Source organism: Panthera pardus, unplaced genomic scaffold (assembly GCF_024362965.1).
Source record: "Panthera pardus isolate Hobbes unplaced genomic scaffold, ASM2436296v1 HiC_scaffold_11, whole genome shotgun sequence".
Lineage (NCBI taxonomy): Eukaryota > Metazoa > Chordata > Mammalia > Carnivora > Felidae > Panthera > Panthera pardus.
Genome location: NW_026526666.1, coordinates 73,421,190 through 73,444,942, shown reverse-complemented (window position 1 = coordinate 73,444,942; position 23,753 = coordinate 73,421,190). Strand labels below are relative to the sequence as shown.

At 52.2% G+C, this 23,753-nt stretch overlaps 1 protein-coding gene across 1 annotated transcript; it reads right to left on the bottom strand.

The window, feature by feature from the left end:
- Nucleotides 1–3,108: 3,108 nt before the first annotated feature.
- P3H1 (prolyl 3-hydroxylase 1) lies at nt 3,109–23,734 on the bottom strand. The gene is made up of 15 exons (XM_019429231.2): nt 23,206–23,734; nt 20,143–20,295; nt 18,123–18,312; nt 17,786–17,917; nt 16,379–16,518; nt 10,725–10,814; nt 10,375–10,427; nt 10,079–10,200; nt 8,138–8,265; nt 7,917–8,012; nt 7,347–7,497; nt 4,891–5,008; nt 4,427–4,502; nt 3,991–4,131; nt 3,109–3,573 (listed from the first exon to the last, which is right to left on the bottom strand). Exons 1-15 carry the CDS (start codon nt 23,668–23,670, stop codon nt 3,439–3,441), a joined length of 2,190 nt encoding a protein of 729 aa, XP_019284776.2. The 5' UTR covers nt 23,671–23,734; the 3' UTR covers nt 3,109–3,438.
- Between the last annotated feature and the right edge of the window lie 19 nt (nt 23,735–23,753).

Genomic DNA, 23,753 nt, shown 5'->3' with positions numbered 1-23,753 from the left:
GGGGGTGGGTGGGGGGGTCGCAGGGATCAAATCATAGGTAAAAGTACTTTTGGAAAACATAACATGCCTGAAGAAATGTGGCTAATGAAATCTCTTCTAAAAGACTCCCACCTGGGCGAGACCCCCATCCTCACCCCCCGCCTTTGCCCTCTCATCCTGGGCGGGGTTGGCTGCCTGTGGCTGGAGACCCACAGCCACACTGTGCCCAGCAGTACCTGGCAGAGAGCCCTGCTTAGCAGATATGTGTTGATCATTGACTGGTTTGGGGATTAAAATGTTTCTGCCTTCCTCCTCGTGAAACACTGGAGCTGTTTCCCTGGCCCTCTCCCACTGCCAGCCAGGAGGGCCTGATTCATTCGGCTGCCATCCAGCACATCCTCAGCAGCCACCACCTCAAGTGTTGGGGGCTCAGGAGGTGGTGCCGGTCTTACTTCCCTGCCACCGAGACTCAGGCTCTCCTGTGGAAACACAGGCTGGGAATGGAGAGGACTTGCTTCCGGCCACACGACCAGGAAGTGAGGGGGTCCCCACACTTCACCCAGGGGCCGGGAGGGTGTCTCTGCAACTCGCGTGGCTGCTGGTGGTGCCCTCTCCTCCCCAAACAACGCTGAGCACAGGCTTTCTTTGATACCCTTGCCGAGAGTCCTGCCAGCGGCCTGGGGTGCCAGAGACCAGCTCCTTCCAGGTCTGTATCTCCCTCCCGTCGGCTGGGTTGTCTCCCATCCCTGCCGTCCCTTCATCTCAAGCAGACTTCTCGCCCGGGCTCGGCCAAGCAGTCACAGCCAGCACCCTGCCATCACCCCCCTGCTTCCTGGACAACCAGCCCTCGCTCCTAATTGCGTGCACCTTTCCTGGTTCTCTGGACGGTGAAAACATTTGGCCTCTCCTGGCAATCGGCTGTCTCTGTGTGGTTGGCATACAGTGAGATTGTATAAAGGTCATCATCTGCCTTACTGTGGAAACTTCTGGAGGACACCAGAATCAGGCCGATGTAGTTTTCTGTTCCATTGGGTCTCCACTACATGCTAAGCATGGAGCATTCCTTCCTTACTCCTGTCAAACATCCTGGGTGGTAAGGGCCCTGGTCCCACGTTACTGGGGAGGACACGCACTCTGAGGTCGCACGACTCCCAGGGTGGAAGTGAGCTTCGCCCAGCCCAGCCTGTGGGCAAAGCTCATGCTCCATCAGTGTGTCCTCTCTCCCTATGGTGAGCGCGTCACCAAACAGGACACGACTGCCAGTGACTGGCGGAGCAGTGACCGCCCCTTGCCCTTGAGCACGGTCACACATGCGGCTGTGTCCCAGCTTAAGAGCAGCTGCTCCGCCACGTCACGTCTCCCGCCAGCTCATCCCGATGCCCCCACGTAGAGCTGAGCTCCTTCCTGAGAAGAGCTGTCTACACCCGCCATCCCCACTTCACTCTCTTCCCCTTCCTGCGAGGCGCTCTAGCCCACCTTTCATCCACACCGCCTCTCCAGAATGTGGCCAAGCTATCGCAGATCTCCACGTCACCTGGTCCCGAGTGGCTCCTCAGTTCCCATCCGCTCAGCCTCTCAGCAGCACTGCCACCTGCTCACCCCTCCTCTGGGAGCCACTGCCATCGGCCGCCCCGGGACGCCGTCCCTTTTGGTTCCCCTGCTCGCGGCTGGCCCCCCATCCTCTGTTGGGTCCCGCCGCCCCACCAGGCTCAGTCTTCTGCCTCTTCCTGTCTACGCTGACCTCAGCCTCCCTGCTTTGAACACCGTCCACGGCCGTGATGGTTCCCAAAGTTTTGGCCCCTCCCCCCTCCTCTCCCTAAACTGTCCAACCGCCTCATTGGCATTTCTGCTTCGAGGCCCAACAGGCTCTTTGAACTCCGTAACACTTGTAACACCGGGCTCCCGGTTCCATGCCCAGCGCCATCTCTCCACAGTCTCTCTGTCAGGGGGAAGTAGCTCCATTCTTCCAAGTGCTGGAAGCCTTCATGATGTTCCATGATGTTCCTCCTTCTCACACCACCCGACCCACCAGCAACTCCTGTGGGCTCTACTTCAAAAATGGGTCCAGAACCTGATCGCTTCCACCACCTTCACCGCCGGCACCCTGATCCACATTACCCTCCCCTCCCTCACTGAGGACTGCCGCAGTCTCTTCATCTGGTCCTTGCCCCAAAGCCCCTTCTCCACATCCACCCTTCACCGAGGCCTTGGCAAGGTCAGCAGATGCTGTCACTCCTCCGAGGGCTTCTGTCTCACTGAGTCACGGCCCAAGCGTCCACAGTGACTGACGAGGCCCCTGAGATGCCCGTCTCATTGGCCGTCCTTCTTGCCTACACTGTGCTGTGTGGGCCTCCTTGCCCTGCCCCTGCCTCCTCTGGGCCTGACTCGCTTTCTTTCCTACCTTGAAAGGTCACACACACATGTGGGATCACATGCACACGTTTCCACATTTGTTACCTGTCTCCCCCCACTAAAATAGAAGCTCTGTGAGGCCAGGAACTTGTTTGCTACTGTATTTCCAGCACAGGCACTTCGCTGGCGCTCAGGACATCACTCCTGGTTGAGGAAATAAATGAGAACTCAGAGTGCAGGTTCCCAAACTCCATACCCCACAGCATCTCAAGCCCAGGAGGAGAGACGGGCTTGTGGCCAGGGGAGCCGTCTGCTCCTTGTCTCCCGGAGGTGTGCATTGTCTTGCACACGAAGGCCCTGAGGTACGGGGACTCTGAGGCCAGACAGCAGAGCAGGACGCATGTGGCTGACATGGAGGCATCACGCCAGAGCACTGCTGACCAGCTGGTCGCTGCCAGAGAGGGATTAATAATAATCCCTACCATTCATCCAGAGCATTCCAGTGTACGAAGTGCTGTCACAGCCGATACCGAACCCGGGCCACACAACTGCCAGGAGGTGGGCAGAGCGAGCACCGGGGTCCCCATTATACCGATGACGCTCTGAGGTTAAGTGTCTGGCCCACGGCTGCACAAGAAGTGGCCAAGCCGGGCCCTGAGCCAGGCGTCCCCACACGGCACCGGAGCTGTATCCTGCCCAGAGCGATCTTTATCAAGTGAAAGTTCCACAGCAGGTGGACATATTTCTACCCTCCGAATAAACTACTGAGTAAAAAAAAAAACCCCACAAATCATTTATTCTTTGGTTGTCTACACAGACACTCAAATACCGTAGTGCTGTCATGTGGCTGCCTGTGCAGGCCTCCGGGGGCGGCTTGGGGCCTGCGTCCTGAGCCCACAGCCGGGTCCAGAGGAGAGAGGGCTGTCCTGCCATGTCCACTTCGGGGAGCAGTAGCACCGTGCGGATAGCCGTGAGCAGGGTCCCGTTGGCCGGGCAGCAGATGGAACCTTCTCACTGCTCCGCAGCCCCCAGGGGCCGGCCGGTCCAGGGTGTAGGACGTTTACTCCAGGTGGGTCTGGCCACCCACCCACAGTGAGCCGGACGCTGTCAGAGCTCATCCCTGTGCCCCGCCTCACCGCCAGAGAGAGACTCCTCGACAGGCTGGGGGGGCCCCTCCTGGGGGAGGACCATCTCTTCGGGGTTGAAGAGCATCTTCACCAGGTCATCCGCTTGCACCCTGTCCTACAAGGACAGACCCGCCTATTCAGAGAGGCCTCGGGACCAGGCACTCCCCTCTCTCAGGCGCTACTCGCCCGAGAACAAGAAAGTCTTCCTCCCTGGCTTCTGAGCTCCTCTCCTTCCCAACAGCTCCTCCTCTCTGGGCGGACAGCTGGGGTGCTGCCCAGCCAGGGAGTCAAGCACCAGGACCGTCCCCGATCCTGGCATCCCTGACCTACAGCCCCGTTTACAAGTAAGGAAGAAGGGCCGGGAAGGACAAGGAGACGTGGCCACGGTGACACATCGCTGGAGGGAGGGGCCTCTGTGGACTCAAGGCCTGGGACTCTTGTCATGTCTAAGCCACTGGCAATGAGACGGGAAGGTGGGAGCAGAACCCGAGCCCTTCCAGGAACAGACCACAGCGGTACCAAGTACTCTCACCCGCTCACTGTGCCGGGCGTCCAACGTGAACCACAGGGCGATGGCACAGCGCTGGCCTCTGGTGACAGCCCTCACTCCGTGCGGGTTTTCGGTGCCTGAAGAGAACCCCACAGCCCTTCCGCACTGGGGCTGTACTTCTGCCTGAAGGAGACACAAAGTGTGGGGTGGTGGGGTGGTACATGGGATGGAGACTGTAACCTGTCTTCAGAAGGGACACGGGATCATCAGGGTCCGGGATCAAGGGTGGTTCCTCAGCCTGGTTTCCCAAAGACCAGAGCTGGAGAGGTGGCCATTCAGAGGAGTAGGTGACACATCTCAAAGCCCCCCCTCCCCCCCCCCCCCCCCCCGCCGGCTTGAGGAGGGGAGCCCTGGCCGCTGGGCCCATGGCACTTTGGGTGTTTCTGTCTCCCAGGGATGGGGACAAGGGCATACTCACTGTCACAGTCTTGGCGTCTAGTTCAGTGAAATAGAAGGTTCCTCCATCGAAGTCTCCATTTAGATAAAGAATAGCACTGGGAACAACAGACAGTGTCTTGCCAAGGGCCTCCTCCTCCTCCTCCCCCTCTCCCTTCCCTGCCCTTCCCCTCCCTTCCCCTCCCTCAACAACCCACAGCTCCAGTTCCTTCATCTCCAGGTGCTCTCAACCAGCAGCTGGAGGATGGCTTCATGGAAAGAGAGCCTTCTAGACCCTTCTCTGAAGCCTCAAACATGACCCCAGCCTTCCCACCCCTCTACCCTCACTCCAGAGAACCCGCTGTCCTTCTCATGACACCACACTGGAATGACTCCCTAACTGTCTGACCTCCTAGCCAGAGGGCGTGGGGATAGGGATTGGATTCTGGGGACAGCTGGGCCCACAGCTCCGTGTGCGTGTGTGTTGGGGAGGGGGACAGCTGTCACCTGTAGTCCCGGAAGGTGTAGGCAGGGGGCTCCTTGATGCATACGAGGGCCTCGGCGTTCAGGATGCAGTTGTCCACGTGGACTGGGTGGCTGCTGTCCTTCCTCTCAGCCTGTGCCTCTGGGGCCGGGGTAACGCACATTAATGCAGGGACACCTCAGGAGACACTGCAGCTCTCCTGTTGGCATGGGGGGGTACTTCCCCAAATGTGTCTGGGTCTATGGAAATGGCCAATGAACTAGGGGGGGGTCTCTGGCTCAGCCACCAGCCCAGAGGCCAGGACAAATCTGCAGGTTTCCCAGGAAGGTTCTTGGTGGGGCAAACAGGTGCAGCAAGTAGGGTCAGGAGGCTCTAACCAAGGGGAAGGTTCCTGGGCTGAGCTGCCAGACCCCAGCTTTCTGGCTACAATACAAAACAGGAATCCCCAGAGAAGTAAAAATGAGGAGTCAGGAGGGTGGCAGGATGCAGGCAGGGTACGGTGAGACTCCATATGCAGTGGGAGACAAGGTGAGGACGGCATGGAGGGGGAACAGATAGGAGCAAAGGTAAAGAGTTAGCAGGGTGCCTGGGTGGCTCAGTCGGTTGAGCGTCTGACTTTGGCTCAGGTCATGATCTCACGGTTAGTGGGTTCAAGCCCTGCGTGGGGCTCTGTGTTGACAGCTAGGAGCCTGGAGCCTGCTTCAGATTCTGTGTCTCCCTCTCCCTCTCTCTCTCTCTCAATCAATCAATCAATCAATCAAAAGGTAAAGAGTTAGTCTCAGTAGGGCTTTGCAGGTGGAGGAGCCATGCAGGAGGAAGGTCGTGAAAGAGAACAGACGGCACATACTCTAGGACACCAGGCAAGCACGCACATCACACGGAGCCATCGCCCCCAGCGCAAATGTCTGGCATGCCCTGAGCAGGCTGGTGGCCCTGTCAGGTCACCATAGATTCCTCCTATTTGTCCCCACCTGTGCAGCCAGTCATCAGGCCCTGTCCCTCCGCCTCCTACACCCCCCTCGTGTCTTCCCTTCTCTTTACTCCCAACACCACCTGCCAGCTCTAGGCCTTTGTCCTCACCCACCCAGGTCATGGCTGATGGGCTTTCCTCCCTCTGGCTTGATCCATGCCCTCCGAATCTCTCAACACAAAGCAGCAAAACTAACCTTGTAAAAAAGAGGTCTCACCGAGCCCTTCCTGCTTGATGACTCTTCCCAGCTTCCCACTGCCCATGCCCCCAGCTTGGGATGCCGTGACACATATAGTTGTGTATCTGACACATTCCTTTGGGTGTGTCCAGATTTTGATAGAAATCCAAACCTTCCGGGGGAGAGTAAAGCTCTCTAATCCCTGCCACCTAGCCACAGCGCATCAGTGCCGAGAGCCTCTGAAGGCTGTGGCACGACAGATCTAGCTGTAGGCCACGTGTGACCCCCGCCCCCCTCCACGGGCACTGGCCATCCCTCACCCCTCCTCAGGACAGCAAAAGGGATAGAAGAGAGGGCGAGTGGGCAAGGACTGACCTTGAATCTGCTCTGACTTGGTTTTTGTTTTGTTTTAAAGATTTTATTTTTAAGTAATCTCTACACCCACTGTGGGGCTTGAACTTACAATCAAGAGTTGCATGCTTGGGGTTCCTGGGAGGCTCAGTCAGTTAAGCATCTGACTTTGGCTCAGGTCATGATCTCACGGTTTGTGAGTTCAAGCCCCGCATTGGGTGAGCTTGAGTTTTGGGCTCTGCGCTGGCAGTGCGGAGCGTATGTGGGATTTTCTCTCCCTCTGGGATTCTCCTCTCTCCCTCTCTCTGCCCCTCCCTCACTTGTGCACTCTTTCTTTCTCTCAAAAAAAAAAAAAAAAAAAAAAAGAGTTGTACGCTCTCACTGAGCCAGCTGGGTGCTCCTTAATTTTCCTTGATTTATAAAATTAGATCTCTCACAGATTTGGTATTTAACATGTGGTGACAGAGAACTTGCAACTTAGCTCATGATTGATCTACACCCCTGTACGTCCAACACCACTGCTGAGAACCAATGGCCTACAGGATGAAAACCAACTCCTGAATGTAGTTCTCCATAATCTGGCTTCTGAAGGCCTCCCCAGTCTTATCTGACTACCCCAACTTCACCCCCACTCCCCAGAAACGGCCACTTTCTTAGCCCCCACCACCAGGCCACCAGGTTGTCCAATGGCTGCCCTCGTTTGCACATGCTGTTCTCTCTGGCTTAAACAACCTCTCGTCACCTGCGCACTCCACAGCTCCTATTCATCCTGCACAACTGTCATCACCTCCTCCGGGAAGCCCTCCTGTCCTCCCGGTTGACTGTAACTTCCTGGGCTGCACTGATTGCACTGGGCTGCCGCTTTCTGGTTCCCCAACTAGGATGAAAAGGACCTTGTCCTGTTCCTCCCCACGTCCTCGGCACCAGTGCCAGGGCGCAGAGCGTGTGTAGTGAGAGCGGCAGGGATGGAGAAGGCCCACCTTCGATGGCGGTGCGGCACACCAGGTGGGAGTAGGAGAAGTAGAGGGGGGTGTCCAGGCGGAAGTAGGACTCCATGACGCGCCGCACCTTCTCGGTCACGTTGTAGTACAGGTGGGCGCTCTGCAGGGGAACCTTCCCTTCCTGTCCCAGCTGCCAAGGAGACCAGTGGTCGGCTGCCCTGAACGCCCGTCTGTGGGCTGATGGGACCCACCGAGGCAACAGGCCGCCCTCCCTGTCCCTCGCCCAAAGTGCCAACGCTGCACCCATGCACAACGGCCCCCCAGTGTTACACCCGCCCCTCCTCCACCCTTCTCTTTATGAACAGTTTGTGCAGTCCTTCAGAAAGCACTCTCCCGGCTCTGGACACCGGTCGGTCTTGCTGCCTCGTTCTGATCACACTGAGTTTACTAGCCGGGACTCAACAGTCCACCTCCCTCAACTTAATTCATCCTGTGACAGGCAGACACCTTCACCTTTCCTGCCTCCACCCCCAAGTCTCCCCTCTCCCAAAGCCTGAGCGTCCCCTCTCCCCATCCCCCACACTCTAGAACACTGAGTATTGGTTTTACCTTGAGGGCCTTGAAGACAGTGACTCCATAGAACTTTTCACTGGGGGTGTGTGGGGAGGTCTGACCCCGGTAGCCATCTCCTGAGGTCGCTGCTGCCTACAAGGCCCAAAACACAGGACATAGACAGGGCAGCTGGGGTAGTTAAGGGTGAGCAGTGAGGGGCACTGGTGCAGGGGAGGCTGGGCGTTGGGGTGAAGGCGCGGTCACCGGGTTTCCCTTACATTGGTAAGTCTCTGCAGCTCTCGGCACTCATCATCGGAGATGACACCATCCATCACCACCCTCTGGGAACCATTCAAGGCTTTGGAGTTCATGGTGAGACTGATGCCTTCGTAGAGCAGGGGGCCACCTGCAAAGCAGTCATGAGACTGGGCTGAGACCTGCAGCAGTTCTGTCCAGACACTCTCCATTGGATGGGGATAGAAATTCCAGGTGTTTCCAGGTCACCAGAGAAACCTCCTACTCGGTCACTTCCAAAGGTGGGGTGGCCAGGAGGACAGAACTGGGAGCTGACAAGACAGAAGAGCCAAGCACTAGTCCTGGCTCCCCTCCCGAACAGTTGTTGGTTCTTGGGCCTTTGCCAATAAGGAAACATCACCAACACATTCCTAAGACCATGAGCCCCAGAATCAGAAAGAACATGCTTATTAGCTGTGTGACCTTAGCAAGTTACTTAACCTCCCTGAGCTCTAATTTCCTCATCTGGAAAATAGCATCTACCTAAGTCTGATGCTTGTTTGATGTAAGAGAACAACAAGGCAAATTAAAAACCTAGCACAGGGGCGCCTGGGTGGTTCAGTCAGTTAAGCGTCTGACTTCAGCTCAGGTCATGATCTCACAGTTTGTGAGTTCAAGCCCTGCGTCGGGCTCTGTGCTGACAGCTCAGGGCCTGGAGCCAGCTTCTGATTCTGCATCTCCCTCTCTCTCTCTCTCTGCCCCTCCACCGCTCACACTCTCTCTCTCTCAAAAATAAACATAAAATTTTTTGAAAGGGGAGCGGCTAAATTAGCCGCCCCGTTTCAAAAAAAACAAAACAAAAACAAAAACAAAAAATGAGCACAATCCCTGGCACATAGTTAATGCTCAAAACTTTAGTTCCCATCATATCATTGTCACCAGCAGCAGCGGTATTTATTTACAATGGGGACTTCCATCTGCCCAACCCACCCCCCCAGGCAGTTATGAGGATCCAAAGAAACAACAGAGTGAAAACGGAGGAATGCGGGGCCAATTCTTTTCATATGCTAATCTTGTTAAATTAACCACTGTCAACTTAAGCCACAGCAGAGCAAAGGCCAACCTTCTCTTCTATCTATTTCTCGTGGCCTCCCTCCTTGCTGGGGACCCACTGGAGACGCAATTCAATTCCATCTATTTACTGAGGCTGCACTGTGTGCCCGGCCCCCGCGAGGGTCTCACACCAGAAGGTGGCACCTCTTCCAACAATTATGCACACGGGCAGACCTCGTGCAAGCACAGAGAAGGCTGCCAAGGAAGCTCAAAAGGAAGACGGAGGGGATCCTCAGGGCTGGGAGATTAAGAAAGGCTTTGTGGACAGAGATGATGGGCGGGCCCTGGGAGGAGGGACAGGCTGGCAGATGAACAGAAGGTATAAGCAGGGGAAGAGCTCAACATGAGGTGAAAGGGGCAGGCAGGGTGGGTAGGGGCAAGGTCCTTGTATTTGGAAGACTGGTCTAGCCACGTGGTGGGGGAGGGGAAGGACAGACCAAGGAGGGACAGGAGTGCTCTGACAGCACCGGGGCCTGCAGCACCGGGAGAGGAGAGGCCTAGGGAGACAGGTGAGGAAAAGCAGTTTCAGTGCAGGTTGGAGGGGGCAGGCACGGGGGCAGAGCCCTCGGATCTGGAGGCTTGGTAACAGGGTACATGATGGAAGCGGTGGGGGGGGGTGGCGGACAGGATGAGGTCTGTGCTGTAAACACTGACTGCAGTGAGCTGAACCAGCGTTGCAGTGACAACAGGAATCCTATCTCTTAACCAAAGACCAATCGTCAGTGCCCCTTCTGGGTGGAAGTCCTGGTGAGTTAAAAAGGGCACCAGGCGAGGCTAAGCCTGGCACAGGTCCCGGGGCTGGTCAGCTAGCGCAAGGACACCAGCTTGCTGCGTACATGACAGCCGCAGACCCCCAGGCTCTGACCTCTCACCTTCCCGGGTCAGCCTGCTCACATCCAGCGACTCCTTGGTCTTCTCCTCCACCAGGGTCTCAATCTCCTTCATGAGGTTTCCGATCTCCTGGGAGATGCGGACGGCTGTTTCCCTTTCGGACCTGTGAGCACGGCCACCCTGAGCACTGTGTTCTGGGGCCACCCTGGCTCCCACCCCAGCCTCCCAGCCTGGACCAGCCCACCCCCCTGCCAGGAGTTCACATCTGCCTGGGCTCAGGAAGCCTCGAGTGCCTCATCAGGCCGGTCCAGCCATGTAGTTTCTTCAGGGGCCTCACTTTTGTTTCTCTTGCAATCTTTTGGGAATCACCTCTTCTGGAGTCCATGAATCCTAGAAGCAGATCAGGAGAAAGATCAACACTGTAGAGCGACCTGCATCATCCTCCAAGGTCTCCATGCGTAGATTAGGGCCTATGGGAGGACCCGCCTCAGCGCCTGCCTCCTCTCAGGAGGTAAAGTGAGGTGTGGGAGCCGGAGTCACCCCTGGCTGCCCAGAACTCCCCTTTGTCTTCCTCTGCCTCTCGTCCACAGGTTTCACAGATCCCATGTCTGGCTCAGGCCCCTGATGGTTTTTGCCCAGAGTCACACAGCTAGCCCCCTCACCCCCAGCTCCTGCATCCTGGCTCACCGGGTCAACAAAGGGAATTCCGAAAACATCGTAAGCGAAGAAGAGCAGTTCTTTCTCCAGCAGGCTGCGCTGTCGGTACTCCCGGGCACTCTGAGGAAAAGGAGTGGAAGGAAGGCCCTGGAACTCAGTCCTGTTAGCTCTGCAGCAGGGGTGGGGAGGGGGGGGTCCAACCCCACATTCTGCGCTGTTGCTCCCTGTGTGACCCGAGACTCCTCTCCCACTCCCACTAGTACTAGTGTGTCTGTTCTCCAGCACCTCTGTGCTCCGGGTTCCTCTGGCCTGGCACAAGCAACGCCTCTGAAGGTGGCATAAGACCCCCTGCCTCCCCCCATTAATCTCCGAGACAGGAAATCTGATGATTCTCAGGAGGTGGGGAAATATTCCTCAAAGAAGGAGAGTTCTTTCTGGACTTCCATAGGGGTTCAATGCTGAGGCAGGAGACCTAGGTGCTCCGTGACCCATGTGTTATCACTTAACCTTTACAGCCACCTTTGAAGTTGACAGTATTCATTTTAGAGACAAAGACGCTGAGGAGCAGAGGGGATATGTGACTTGTTTAAGGTAACACTATAGGAAATGGGGCAGGGACCGACATTCAGACCCAGGTCTTCCCAATCCTGAAGCCCATGTGATTTTGGTTAGGCCCCTGCCTCCTCTCAGACTCTGAGCAGACCGGATCCCTCCCGGAGTCCCACGGCTGCAGCTACAACAGCAGGGTCTGGCCTTCCGGCCCTCCCCACACATGCTCACAGAGAGGGCTTACCCAGGGCAGAGAAACTAAGTACCTTCCGGGGACACATCTCTCCCTAGGTGCCCTGCTAGCCTCCAAGCAGCAGAAGGAGGAAAAAAAAAAGAAAAAGAAGACACCATCAATTGAAAGAAAAGATGAGGGGAGTAAGGAAAGTGTTAACAAGACATCAATGAGTTCTACATCATGTATCATATTTACCCAACGGGGAGATGGAAATTTTCTCCTAAGGAGTTTAAGTGGTTCACCAAGTTCTAGACACCCAGCTAGGTGCGTTCTCCCATTCAACCCTCTCCCACAGCTCTATGAGGCTCCTAGGAAGCAAATCCCACTCCTATGTTTATTCACTCGGCAATGATTTGTGGAATATCAGCTATGAGACAGAAACTGTGCCAGCCCTGGGGTAACGCAGGGCCAGAACCGGGTCACCACCACCAGCCACAGGCCACTGTGCGAGTCAGCCCATCTCCTGGAGCCAGAATATTCTCATCTGTAATGTGGGAGAATAGCGCCCCCTACCAGGGCTGCTGCGGTGATTAAATGAGATGATGGGTGTGAAACACATAGCACAGTGCGTGGCCTGGGACAGGGCTCAGCAAATCCTAGTTACCTTCTTTCCATAAAGGAAAGTTCTAGTTAAAAGTGGTTTATTTTCTCCCTCTGCTCCAAACTCACTAATATGACTATAAAGTGGAGGGAAAAGGGTCTTAACTGAACAAGACAAAGGCACCTGAAGCAGCACCCTCTCAAATGAGACGGTCCCCACCTAGTGGCCAAAGAGGACAACTACAAGGTCGGGTCTCCACAGGAGAGGGGATCGCAAAGGAAGGGTTATTTCTTTTCTTTTTTTTTTTTTAATTTTTTTAAACGTTTTATTTATTTTTGAGACAGGGAGAGACAGAGCATGAACAGAGGAGGGTCAGAGAGAGGGAGACACAGAATCTGAAACAGGCTCCAGGCTCTGAGCTGTCAGCACAGAGCCCGACGCGGGGCTCGAACTCACGGACCGCGAGATCATGACCTGAGCCGAAGTCGGCCGCTTAACCAACTGAGCCACCCAGGCGCCCTGAGAAGGGTTATTTCTATTAGAGACTCGGGATTCCAGAGCCAGGAAGGAAGAACCTTGCTTTTTTTCCTTCAGGGCAAGCTGGTGGCCCTACCTCACCATATGAGAATCAAATGAAACAAAAGCTGTGGAAGAATTTTTCAGACTAAATGCCACACACATCGGAAGAGTGGTTATTTTCAACAGTAAGCTCCGCAACAGCCACAATGGGAAGTTGGCTACTGCCTCATTCTCTGCCTCCTTCTCCTGGTGAACAGGGGAGAATTTAGCTACCTGGGGCTGGAGTACAGACAGGGCAGACGTGTGAGGAAAGCGCCCTGCTCCACCTGTATGTACCTGAGTTAGGTAGGCGGCACCACTCACGTGTCTCCAAAGCTGGAAGTTTGGTTCTAATTAGATGGGAAGATGGAGCAGTGAACCATTCTGCCATCGCCGCCTCCTATTCCATCTAGACAGTTCCTTCCTCCAGCCACCGCCTCCCTCGGCCCAGCAGCCCCCCTCTGCCTTGCCACCGTAGCCCTGTACTGGTCTCCTGCTTCTAGCTCCTTCCTGTTCTGAGCCTTGCACCGTGTCAGCTGGTCGGGCTACTGTTTAAATCCCTTCGCACACCCACCACTGTCTGCCTTATGGAATAGAGGCCAAGGTCCTGGGAAGGCACTCAAGACCCTTCAAAATCTGACCCTCCCAGGCCTCGTTGTCTGTAACTCCCCAGTATCATCTTCCATTTATGTGGGACAATCGTCCAGGTTGTTTGCCCATGCTGTTCTTCATCTAAAAGGCCCTTCCTTGCCTCATTCACCTGCTGAAGGCTTTTAAAACCAAATGTCAACGGCACTTCCTCTTGTGAAGCCTTCCATGACTTGTCAGTCGATTATTTCCTTTTTTTTTTCAATTTGAGAGAGCGAGAGAGGGCACATCATCAGGGGAGAAGGGGAGAGGGAGAGAGAGAGAGAGGGAAAATTTGAAGCAGGGTCCACACTCTGCATGAAGCCCAATGCAGGTCTCGATGCCATGACCCTGGGATCATGACTTGAGCCAAAATCAAGAATCGGATGCTCAACGGACTGAGCCACCCAGGCGGCCCAGTCGATCATTTCTCTTCCATGATTCCACTACAGCTTGCATACGTATCCACTATTAGATTTACTACGGTATTCTGTAAATTTTGGATTAAATACCTTTCAGTATCATCAGTGCCCTAAGGTTGTGCTTTAGATGGCATTCAAGGGGCACTTGGGTGGCTCAGTCGGTTAAGTGTCTGACTTCAGCTCAGGTCATGATCTCACGGCTTGTGGGTTCGAGCCCCGCGTCAGGCTTTGTGCTGACAGCTCAGAGTCTGGACCCTGCTTCAGATTCTGTGTCTCCCTCTCTCTCTGCCCCTCCCCTGCTCATGCTCTCTCTCTCAAAAATAAACATTAAAAAAATTTAGATGGCATTCAAAAAGACACAAAAGTAATACATTATAGTGACTCCAGCTCAGGTTATGATCTCACAGTTCATGGGACTGAGCCCCATGTTGGGCTCTGTGCTGACAGTGTGGAGACTGCTTGGGATTCTCTCTCCCTGCCTTTCCTCTCTCTCTCTGTCTCAAAATAAATAAATATTAAAAAAAAATTTTTAATGTGTATTTATTTTGAGAGAGAGATACAGTGTGAGCAGGGGAGGGGCAGAGAGAGAGGGAAGCACAGAATCCGAAGCAGTCTCCGAGCTATCAGCACAGAGCCCGACGTGGGGCTCAAACCCACGAACTGTGAGAGCATGACCTGAGCCAAAGTCGGACACTCAACCGAGTGAGCCACCCAGGCGCCCCATCAAAATAAATAAATATTAAAAAAATCCCACATGTGTAGCTATAAGAAATCTACAAAGTGCCAACAGCCATAAATACAAACATTTTGGTCTCTCTCCCTACCCAGGACCTGTAGGCCCATTCCTTGGGGGTAATTTGACGAACAATTTCTCATCAATCTGTCTAAAAGGTATACAGTTGAAAAAATACCTATGTGTTTTAAAAAACACAAATAGGATAGAATATAACTACAGATCTCTTTTGTTTTCCTTACCTAAAACAGTCTCATGGAGACAATTTCACAGTGGTGCATAGTAATCTGCTCATGCAATAAAACAGGTGTCTTGTATACCATTGAACAGATGTACTGCCATTTACGTACACAGTTCCCAAACTGACGGCATTTAGTGTGGTTCAGTTGGTTGCTTTCAGTGGCAAGGTTCTGATGCATATCTGTGCCCGTTTACCTCTGCATACCGGGGCAACTCTGCTGCGGGCCAAATCTCTGGCGGTAGAATCACCAGTTAAATGAACAGTCCCACCGACAGTCCCGCCAGTGGCGCGGGAGTGTGGTTGCTTTTGCACCCCCTACATTTGTCCCAGAGATTTGGTGTATAGGCAAATGGGTTACCTCTAGAGTAACAGTAGCTTTTGGCATCTGTTTGAAAAACTGGTCCAAAGTTACTTTTACACAGTATATAGACGGGGTTTGTTTGAGAGGAGCCAGCAGGACACAGGCGACAGGCTCGCTGTCCTAAGTCTCACTCATTCTCCTGTTCTGAAACCAGGGATCGCTCCTGCAGTGACAGGCCACCCCCTATTTCAAGAGATGGCTGAGGTAAGAGGTGAGGAAACCGGCCACTGGCTGCTTGTGTCATATACCATCGGTAAGGCCCTCGTGATGCTACCTGTCCACAAAACACTTGGGAGATATTTGTGCCTGTTGGCTTACAAAGTGCATTTATACTCAGTATGTCATTTGACCCTCATGCCCATCTTGTGTTAAAGAAAGAGTAAGAACCACAATCCTATTCTATGGAAGGAAAACCCGAGACTCAGAGGGGCCATGCCATGTGCCTGAGGTCCCACATGACATGCAGAAGTTTATACAGCTAGTAACTAGAGGAGCAGGTGCTTGAGCCCAGACTAGTGACTTCAAATCCAACTCACCGTTCTGGGCTCAAGAAGAGGGTCCAGGGTGTGTGCAAGGCGTATGTGAAAATATCAAGGATCATAGTATCACATTTCACTAAGTTTAAAAACAGAACTTTCGGGGCGCCTGGGTGGCTCAGTCGGTTAAGCGGCCGACTTTGGCTCAGGTCATGATCTCACGGTCCGTGAGTTCGAGCCCCGCGTCGGGCTCTGTGCTGACAGCTCAGAGACTGGAGCCTGTTTCAGATTCTGTGTCTCCCTCTCTCTCTGCCCCTCCCCTGTTCATGCTCTGTCTCTCTCTGTCTCAAAAATAAATAAATGTTAAAAAAACAAAACAAAACAAAAACAAAAAACAGAGAACTTCCTATGTTTCTAAGTGCAAAAATAATACCATTCGCTGAAGGGAATTTAGAAAATATAAATGGGCAAGATACAAACATCACCCATATTCCACCACCTAGAAATAATCCACCACCTAGAAATGACCACTGAACATGTCAGAGAGTTTCACTTTGGTCACTGGGTCTGCTTGGGAGGGAGTCGGGCATAGTGGTGAGAGAGGGAGAGCTCAGCTCACACAATGGCAGAAAGAAGGGACAGGGAGGAAACGGAGGCAAGAAAATAGGTGAGTGAAAAAAGAGTTTAGCTTGAAGTAAAAAAACGATAGATGTTGGCCAAACAGTATCAAGTCTCAAAGCAGACGTGCCAAGAAAGGGGAAAAGGGGTGCCCGCACTGCAATTCTGTTTTTCTTTTACGACTCAGACAACAGACTTCGGGGCCCCGATCGCACTGAGAGAGGCTGTTCCCTGTCCAAGCAGTGCCAGACCGCACCCTGCCTCCCTTCTGCCCTCTGGTCTGGGTTCGGCTCGCAGCTGCCAGAACTAAGGCAATCTCTCACCTCACGGGGGCCAATGGATCTGGCTGGTTCTTCTCCAAGCATGGCTGTGTAGTAGGCCAGATTCTGGTTCATCACCTCATCGTCGGGGAAGAAGAGGAGGTAGGTCTTGGCACATTCAATAGCCTGTGTATAATTCCCAACTGCAGAGCAAAAAAAGAGACGGCTGGGAAGAAAGGGTCTAATCCTGGGTACCAGGAACCACTGATGCCGAGTCTCAGTGCAGCTCGAGGCGGTGATGACACACAAGATGGCCCTGCTACCTAACACAGCTGCTTGATCTGAGGGGGAAATTCTAGAATAAGAACAGAAGTTACATAAATACAGAATATAGAATTGATTTAAGATGCTCAACATCCTCAGGCCTGCCTAATGTTTAAAAAAATTTTTTTAATGTTTTATTTATTTTTGAGAGAGAGAGAGAGAGAGAGCATGAATGAGGGTGGGGAGCAGAAAGAGAGGGAGACACAGAATTTGAAGTAGGCTCCAGGCCCTGAGCTTCAGCACAGAGCCTGACACGGGGCTTGAACTCATGAGCTGTGAGATCATGACCTGAGCTGCCCCTCAGGCCTGCCTAATGTTGAATGCCCACATCTTTAACATTTCATAAGTAATTTAAACACTACCCTCACATGAGACCAATTTCACGAACATTCCCATCTTCCTACCTTCTTTTCCCTACAGATTTTCAGAAGATGGGGACAGACCAATAGCAGATTGCCTCTCTGACAGGACAGTTCTCACGCACATGTGTTGGTCTCCCCAACTCAACTAATAAACATTTTATACTCGGGCCGCCTGGCTGGCTCAGTCAGAAGAGCATGCGACTCTTGATCTCAGGGTCGTGCGTTCAAGCCCGTAGAGATTTCTTAAAATAAATAAAATTAAAAAACAAAACAAAACACTAGATGCCTATCTTCTAAAAAAAAAGAAAAATAAATAAACACTTTATACTCTTGAGCGTGTGGTGATGCTTAGCACACAGAAGGAACTCAGGAAGGATCTGCTCATTGCTGCTTGTTTGGATACTGGCAGTCCCCTGCCCGGAGCATCAGCACTGTCCTAGGGAGAAGGGCTGGAAAATGTCCTGTGGACTGGTTTAAATGGCAGTAATGGTAGTATATACCCTTGCCTTTGCTCTATCTTAATTCAGATGGGAAATCAGGTTATAAATGTTATAGAAGGGAGGAGAGAGGTCCTAGGTCCTCTCCCAGCTTTGCCGGTTGCTGGCCTCGGCTCCTGGGGCCAGTCCCTTGTCACAAAGCACCCAGGGGTCACCTGGCTGGGTGCCTCCCAGAGTCACAGTGAGAAGTCAAACATGTTGAAGCAGCACAGGGGCCATCTTCCCTGCCTACCTTGCTTTGGGCATTCTACTGAAAAGCAGCAGAGAAGGAAGAAAGTCAGTCTTACTGTTATAGTAGGCAAACTGCAGATAATTATAATGTGATGGGAGGAAGTCTTCAAAGGGCTTCTCTCGGCTTGGGTGGGAAGCCAGCTCCGTGACGCAGTTCTGCTTACAGCTGAGGACCTGGATGTAATGATCTGAAAGGAATCAGAGGGGTAGTAACTATCAGGTCGACCTTCAGGATTCAAATTCTGGTGAAGATGAACACGTTCAAGCGGAGGGAACTTTCAGGCCCATCCTCAGACGGCGGGGATTGAGGCGGAAGACGCCGTGTGCGCATCGTCAACCCGTGGCCCCGGGAGCCCCCGGGCGGCAGGCGAGGGCAGGCCCGCGGCCGCGCACCTGCGATGGCCTGGAAGAGGTCCGCGTTGTACTCCAGGTAGTTGTAGCCGTCATAGTCGTACGGCCCCTCGCAGAGCGCGCGGCACTCCGCGTCCGCCACCGAGTACTCGCGCAGCGCCGCCTCCAGGTGAGCCACGGCTTCGTGCGGCTGCTCCTCCGAGTAGAGCCGCACTCCCAGCCGGAACTCGTGCTACTGGGAGGAAGGGGGGACTCAACTGCGGGCCGCACCCAGCCCCCGGCCCGCGTCCCCCCCACCCCCACCCCCACCCCTGGCCACCTGCACCTGCGTCCTCATGGCCTGCCTCGGGTTAGGGACGCAAAACGGTGGCTGCTACCCAGTGGAGGCCTTTCGCAAATGGCCTTCACAGGTTTCTCTGAACACTCAAAAGCATTTAACTCAATCTCGATAAAAGATACACGGGAGTTCGTTGCAATTTTCTTGTACTTTTCTATAGGGATAATAGTGTTCAAAATAAAGATTTAATGAAAAAGAACTCTTAGATGCTAGAATGAGGTCTGTGCCGATGGTAGCGACCTTTCCAGCATAAGGGGTGATGTGGGCTGCAGATGACTGTAGCATGGGTTTTGCTATCTGTGACACATAGCTCCCATTCTCGTGTACAGCAATTTTCGTTTGCCACAGAGTCACTAAGACACACACACACACACACACACACACACACAAACTGTGTGTAGTTGTATAACATATTTGATGTACACAATTTACTTTTAAAGTCATTTTGGTATTGTTTGTTTCTAATATCTCTATTTCTAAACTACTAAAACTTGAGAGAACATAAGCTCTTTACAAAATGCTATTAGCATCACAGATAATATCTCTTGTGGGACATGGATTTCTGCTAAACAAATAGAATAAGATCATCAAGGAACACTGCACCACTTATTGTAGTGAAAGCAAAAACCTACACAGTAGATTAATACAATTATGCAAAAAATGGACTGTCATGCAACCATTAAAAATTGTATTTTCAAAGAAAATCTGAAGCCACGAGAGAAGCCTCCTGATATAGTGTTAGTTCAAAAAGGATTTTGAAAAATACGTATACAACATGATACCAAATTAGGTTAAAAAATTAAGATATAGTGGAGGTGCCTGGGGGCCGAGTTGGTTAAGCATCCAACTCTTGGTTTTGGCTCAGGTCCTGATCTCATGGGTTGTGGGATCAAGTCCTGGATCTGGCTCTGTACTGACAGTATGAAGCCTGCTTCACACTCTCTTTCTGTCCTTCTCTGACTTGTGCCCTCTTTCTCTTTCAAAATAAATAAATAAACATTAAAAAAAATTAAGATACAGAAGACTTTAAAAATAGGCTAAAATATGAACTACTGGTTTTCTTTTCTTTTTTTCTTTTTTTAATGTTTATTTATTTTTGAGACAGAGAGAGAGAGAGAGAGAGAGAAAGACAGAGTGTGAGCAAGGACGGGCAGAGAGAAATGGAGACACAGAATCCAAAGTAGGCTCCAGGCTCCCAGCTGTCAGCACAGAGCCAGACACGGGTATCAAACCCATGAGCTGTGAGATCATGACCTGAGCCAAAGTCGGACGCTTAGTCGACTGAGCCACTCAGGTGCCCTGAACTACTACTGGTTTTGTTAAGATGGCAGTATTATAGATGATTACTTTCTCCTTTGTACTTACCTGCATTTTTCTAGTGTTGTACAATGAACATTTACTACTTCTGTAATCAGAAAACAAGCCTAGTAAAAGTCACTTTAATAAAAAAAGAGAGAGGGGGGTGCCTCGGTGGCTCTCCGTCAGTTAAGCATCCGACTTCAGCTCCGGTCATGATCTCACGGTTCATGGGTTCGAGCCCCGCGTCGGGCTCTGTGCTGACAGCTTGGAGCCTGGAGCCTGGAGCCTGCTTCGGATTCTGTGTCTCCCCCCCTCTCTCTCTGCCCCTCCCCCGTTCATGCTCTGTCTCTCAAAAGTAAACAAACATTAAAAAAAAATTAAAAATAATAAAAATAGAGAGAGAGAAAGGGACAAAGTTTTTTTCACCATATGGGGTTTGGCCTCAAGATCCTTGAAGTCAGCCTCCTTCACCCCAGACATGGTTTGGTAATAGTCCAGATTCTGCCGCATCTCCATGTGTTCAGGATTGCCCACGAAGAAGGTATGTGCAGCTGCTACTGCTTTCTCCAGCTTGTTTATCTAAGAATAAAGCACAAGAACATAAGCCTCACATCCAAGCCCTGAAGGTTTGTGTCCAAATGCACAGTCCACGGTAAACAGGAAATCCCAGCCTTCCTGAGCCATCCACTCAAATGGTATGCTCTAGACCTTGCCAGCCGCAGAAAACACACCTATTACAGGAACTACATACCAGAAATTAGGAGCACAGGGCCCTGGGCAGAATTAGCCTTTCTCAAATCAGGCGTAGCAGTTCCCCAAATCATTGGAGGTGAAACCTTCAATAGTGTAAACATTCTATTTTTATTTATTTTTTAATTTTTTAAATGTCTATATATTGTTTAATGTTTACTTATTTTTGAGAGATAGAGACAGAGAACAAGCAGGGGAGAGGCAGAGAGAGAGGGAGACACAGAATCTAAAGCAGGCTCCAGGCTCTGAGCTGTCAGCACAGAGCCCAACACGGGGCCTGAACCCATGAACTGTGAGATCATGACCTGGGCTGAAGTCAGACACTTAACCGACTGAGACACCCAGGCACCGCTAAACATTCTATTTTTAAACAAAGGTCATATTGTGGGGGGAATGCTATGGAAGATTGACTGCCCAAATAATATATTCTCAAGATTCAGATGTGGCTGAAAAATGTGTAACGCTTCAAGAATTTAGTAGTAGAGGAGAAAGAACAGTTAACAACGACACCGTGTCTAAGGATTTCCCTAGAAGATACTTTTCTTTTTTTTGCATAAAATATAATCAAGTGTTTTTGACACATTCAAGGAAAAGATGAGTGACTGAAAAATCCTAAGGTCTTATACAAAATCCAGACATGGCATCTTCTGACTCAAAGCCTGGGGCTCATGAGGCTAAAACAAGTGGTTATATTGAAACCTGAGGAGAAAAAACTGTGCTACATGCCACAATAATGCCCATAGCAATGGACTCAAGCATATCGGTGTTACACAGTTTCCTATGTAGAAGCTAAAATAAATCACTGATGATCTAATGATTAACATGGGCTTAAGTGTCAGACAGATCTGTGACAAAGCTAGGTTTAATTAGTCACTTGCTGGGGCTTTAGGTAAGTCACTTAAAGTTTACTCTCTAAATTCAGTTCCCTAATCTGTCATCTGCAGATAGCGCTCACTAACTCACAGGGTTGTTGAGAATGTTACACAAGGTGATATACACGCAGCTTCTAATACATGGAGCTGGGCACATACGAAGCGCTCAATAAATGTTAGCTGGTATGATCAATATCCTAAAAATTTTTTCCTTTTCCTCTTACCATCAGAACTAGTAAATGCACATTAGATAAGGAGTTGGCCCTGGCTCTGACCCTAAAATAGCTAGGTAACCTAGGGTCAATGGTCGCCATCTCTGTACTTGTTTTGTTAATTGTACAATTAGAAATTCTCCCACGCCTGTCCCCTTTATGGATTTATTCTCCCACTGTTATCTTTCTACATTGCTCGTGCATTTTCTCGTTCTCTCTTCTCTCTCCACCCCCAGTCCTACTTTACTAAGCACCAAGGCACCTAATTTCCTTCTCTCGTGTGGACAACCCACACTCATCTCCTAATGGTTCGCCCCGCCACCTCTTTCTCCTTCTCCCAAGGCTTATTCCACCTTCCAGAAATAGCATTCTAAAACCTGACGCTCCTGAAGCCTGCAGAATTCTCTTCTGAGTCTGGCCTCACTTTACCTGGAATGGCCATTCTTCCTCTCCTCTAGTGAGATTTAGGACTGACCTCAATTGTCAACTCTTCTTTCAGTCTCCTTGGTTTCTCTGAGACAAAGCTAGGTTCTCCCTCCTTTGTGCTCCCATAGCCCTATGTACATACCTTTTTTAGCCTCTTCTATAGTGATTCTTAATAGGGAAGCGATACGAAACAAAACAATGTAAAGTTAAGCATTTTAATGACCTGTAGGAGAACTGGAATGTAGTAGGTATTCAGGAAACATTTGTCAAAGAATTTTAGAAAGTGCTGTTAAGTGACACGACCAAAGACATGACCCACTTATTTTGGTTTCAAATACAGTACTTTCCCAAGTAACAAGGAGGAAGGGAACAGAATTGTGTAAGCAAAATGCTTGTGGAGAGGTGGAAGTCTGGTCTCCACAGTTCTCTTAAGTCTCTCTTTAGGTGGAATTGAAGGTCTGTGAAACTATGGATATAATAAATATGCAGCACGGCTCCTCCTTCTTTGTTTCCCCCCAATAAAATGGGTCTAATAATAGCACCTACCTTACAGGATATTGACAAGATCTGGGCAAATAAATCAATAAACACAAAGTTCTTAAAATAGTGTGTGGAACAATGTGCTGGCTATCATCACCACCACCACGCAAGCCAGGGACGCTCCAAATCCATGTGTTCACTTGGTCTTAAGCCACTCTGGAATTCCTAAAAATACTCATTTTCTTTGAAAACCTGACAATAGCCAGAGGGTCCCCCCACAGCCTTAGTGGCTAGACAGCCCCTACTGGCGACGTGGCAAACTCACGTCCTGAAAGAGAGCTGCAGGAATCGTGTGGCAGGAAAAGCATCACTGAACAACGAACCGGAAGGAAGATATTGTAGAAAGGTCCTAGCTTCTCACTCGGACACTTACAATGAAATCCGGATGAGAGACCCAAGCTGCCGCTTTAGTTCCCTCTAGGAGGCCTCCCGGGGGATACAAGGCCAAGGTTTGCTTGGTCGTGCCTTAACCCCACGCTGGACCTTTGGGGTTACCATCTGCCTATGTGAACCTGGCGTAGCAGGTCTTCCGGCAGGGTCCCTCTTCTCCCTGGGTCCGAGGAGAGCTCCCCGGCCAGGAGGCCACCTTCCCTCTCCGCGGATACTTCCCCGGCCCCCCAGGTTCGCCCGGGTCATCTGCAACCACGCCCAGAAGGATCCCTGCCGCCCAGGGCCGGACAGGTCTGCACCTTGAAGTAGGCGACCTGCAGGTAGTTGTAAGGGCTCCGCTTGCGGAACTCCAACTCCAGCTCCTCGCTGAGCGAGTGGGCGGCCGGCGGGCCGAGGCAGCGGCGCAGGCAGGCGGCACGACGCAGCAGGCCCCCAAAGAAGCGCAGGTCGTGCAGGGCGGCGGCGCCCGAGGCCTGCGCCAGGCTCGGGGACGAGTCGGGGTCCAGCTCCCACGGGAGGTCGGCGGCACACCGGGTGCGGCAGCGCAGGCGAAGGGCGCGCAGGGCGGCCCTCGAGCGAAGCGCCCGCTCCATGCTCAGGACCACCCCAGCCCAGTCCCCGCGCGCGTAGGCCGCGGTCCCCTCCGCGAAGAGCAGATCAGGCGCAGGCATGTCCCATCCCGTCTCGGACTCGACCTCGGCCCGGGAGGCAGCGGCGGCAATCGCCAGCAGTGTGGTCAGCAGCCTCAGAGCGCGTGCAGCCATTGCCGCCTCAGACCTAACGGGACAGCCTGCCACCCGCCACGGAGGCCGGAGTCCCACCCCCGAGGAGCCCCGCCCACCACGTC

Excerpts from the sequence above, each read along its gene's own strand:
- P3H1 (XM_019429231.2), bottom strand. The coding sequence starts at position 23,670 with ATGGCTGCACGCGCTCTGAGGCTGCTGACCACACTGCTGGCGATTGCC. Across the intron at positions 4,132-4,426 it reads TAGACGCCAAGACTGTGACA|GCAGAAGTACAGCCCCAGTG; the intron begins GTGAGTATGCCC and ends TGTCTCCTTCAG. Across the intron at positions 3,574-3,990 it reads ACGCCCGGCACAGTGAGCGG|GACAGGGTGCAAGCGGATGA; the intron begins GTGAGAGTACTT and ends CTGTCCTTGTAG.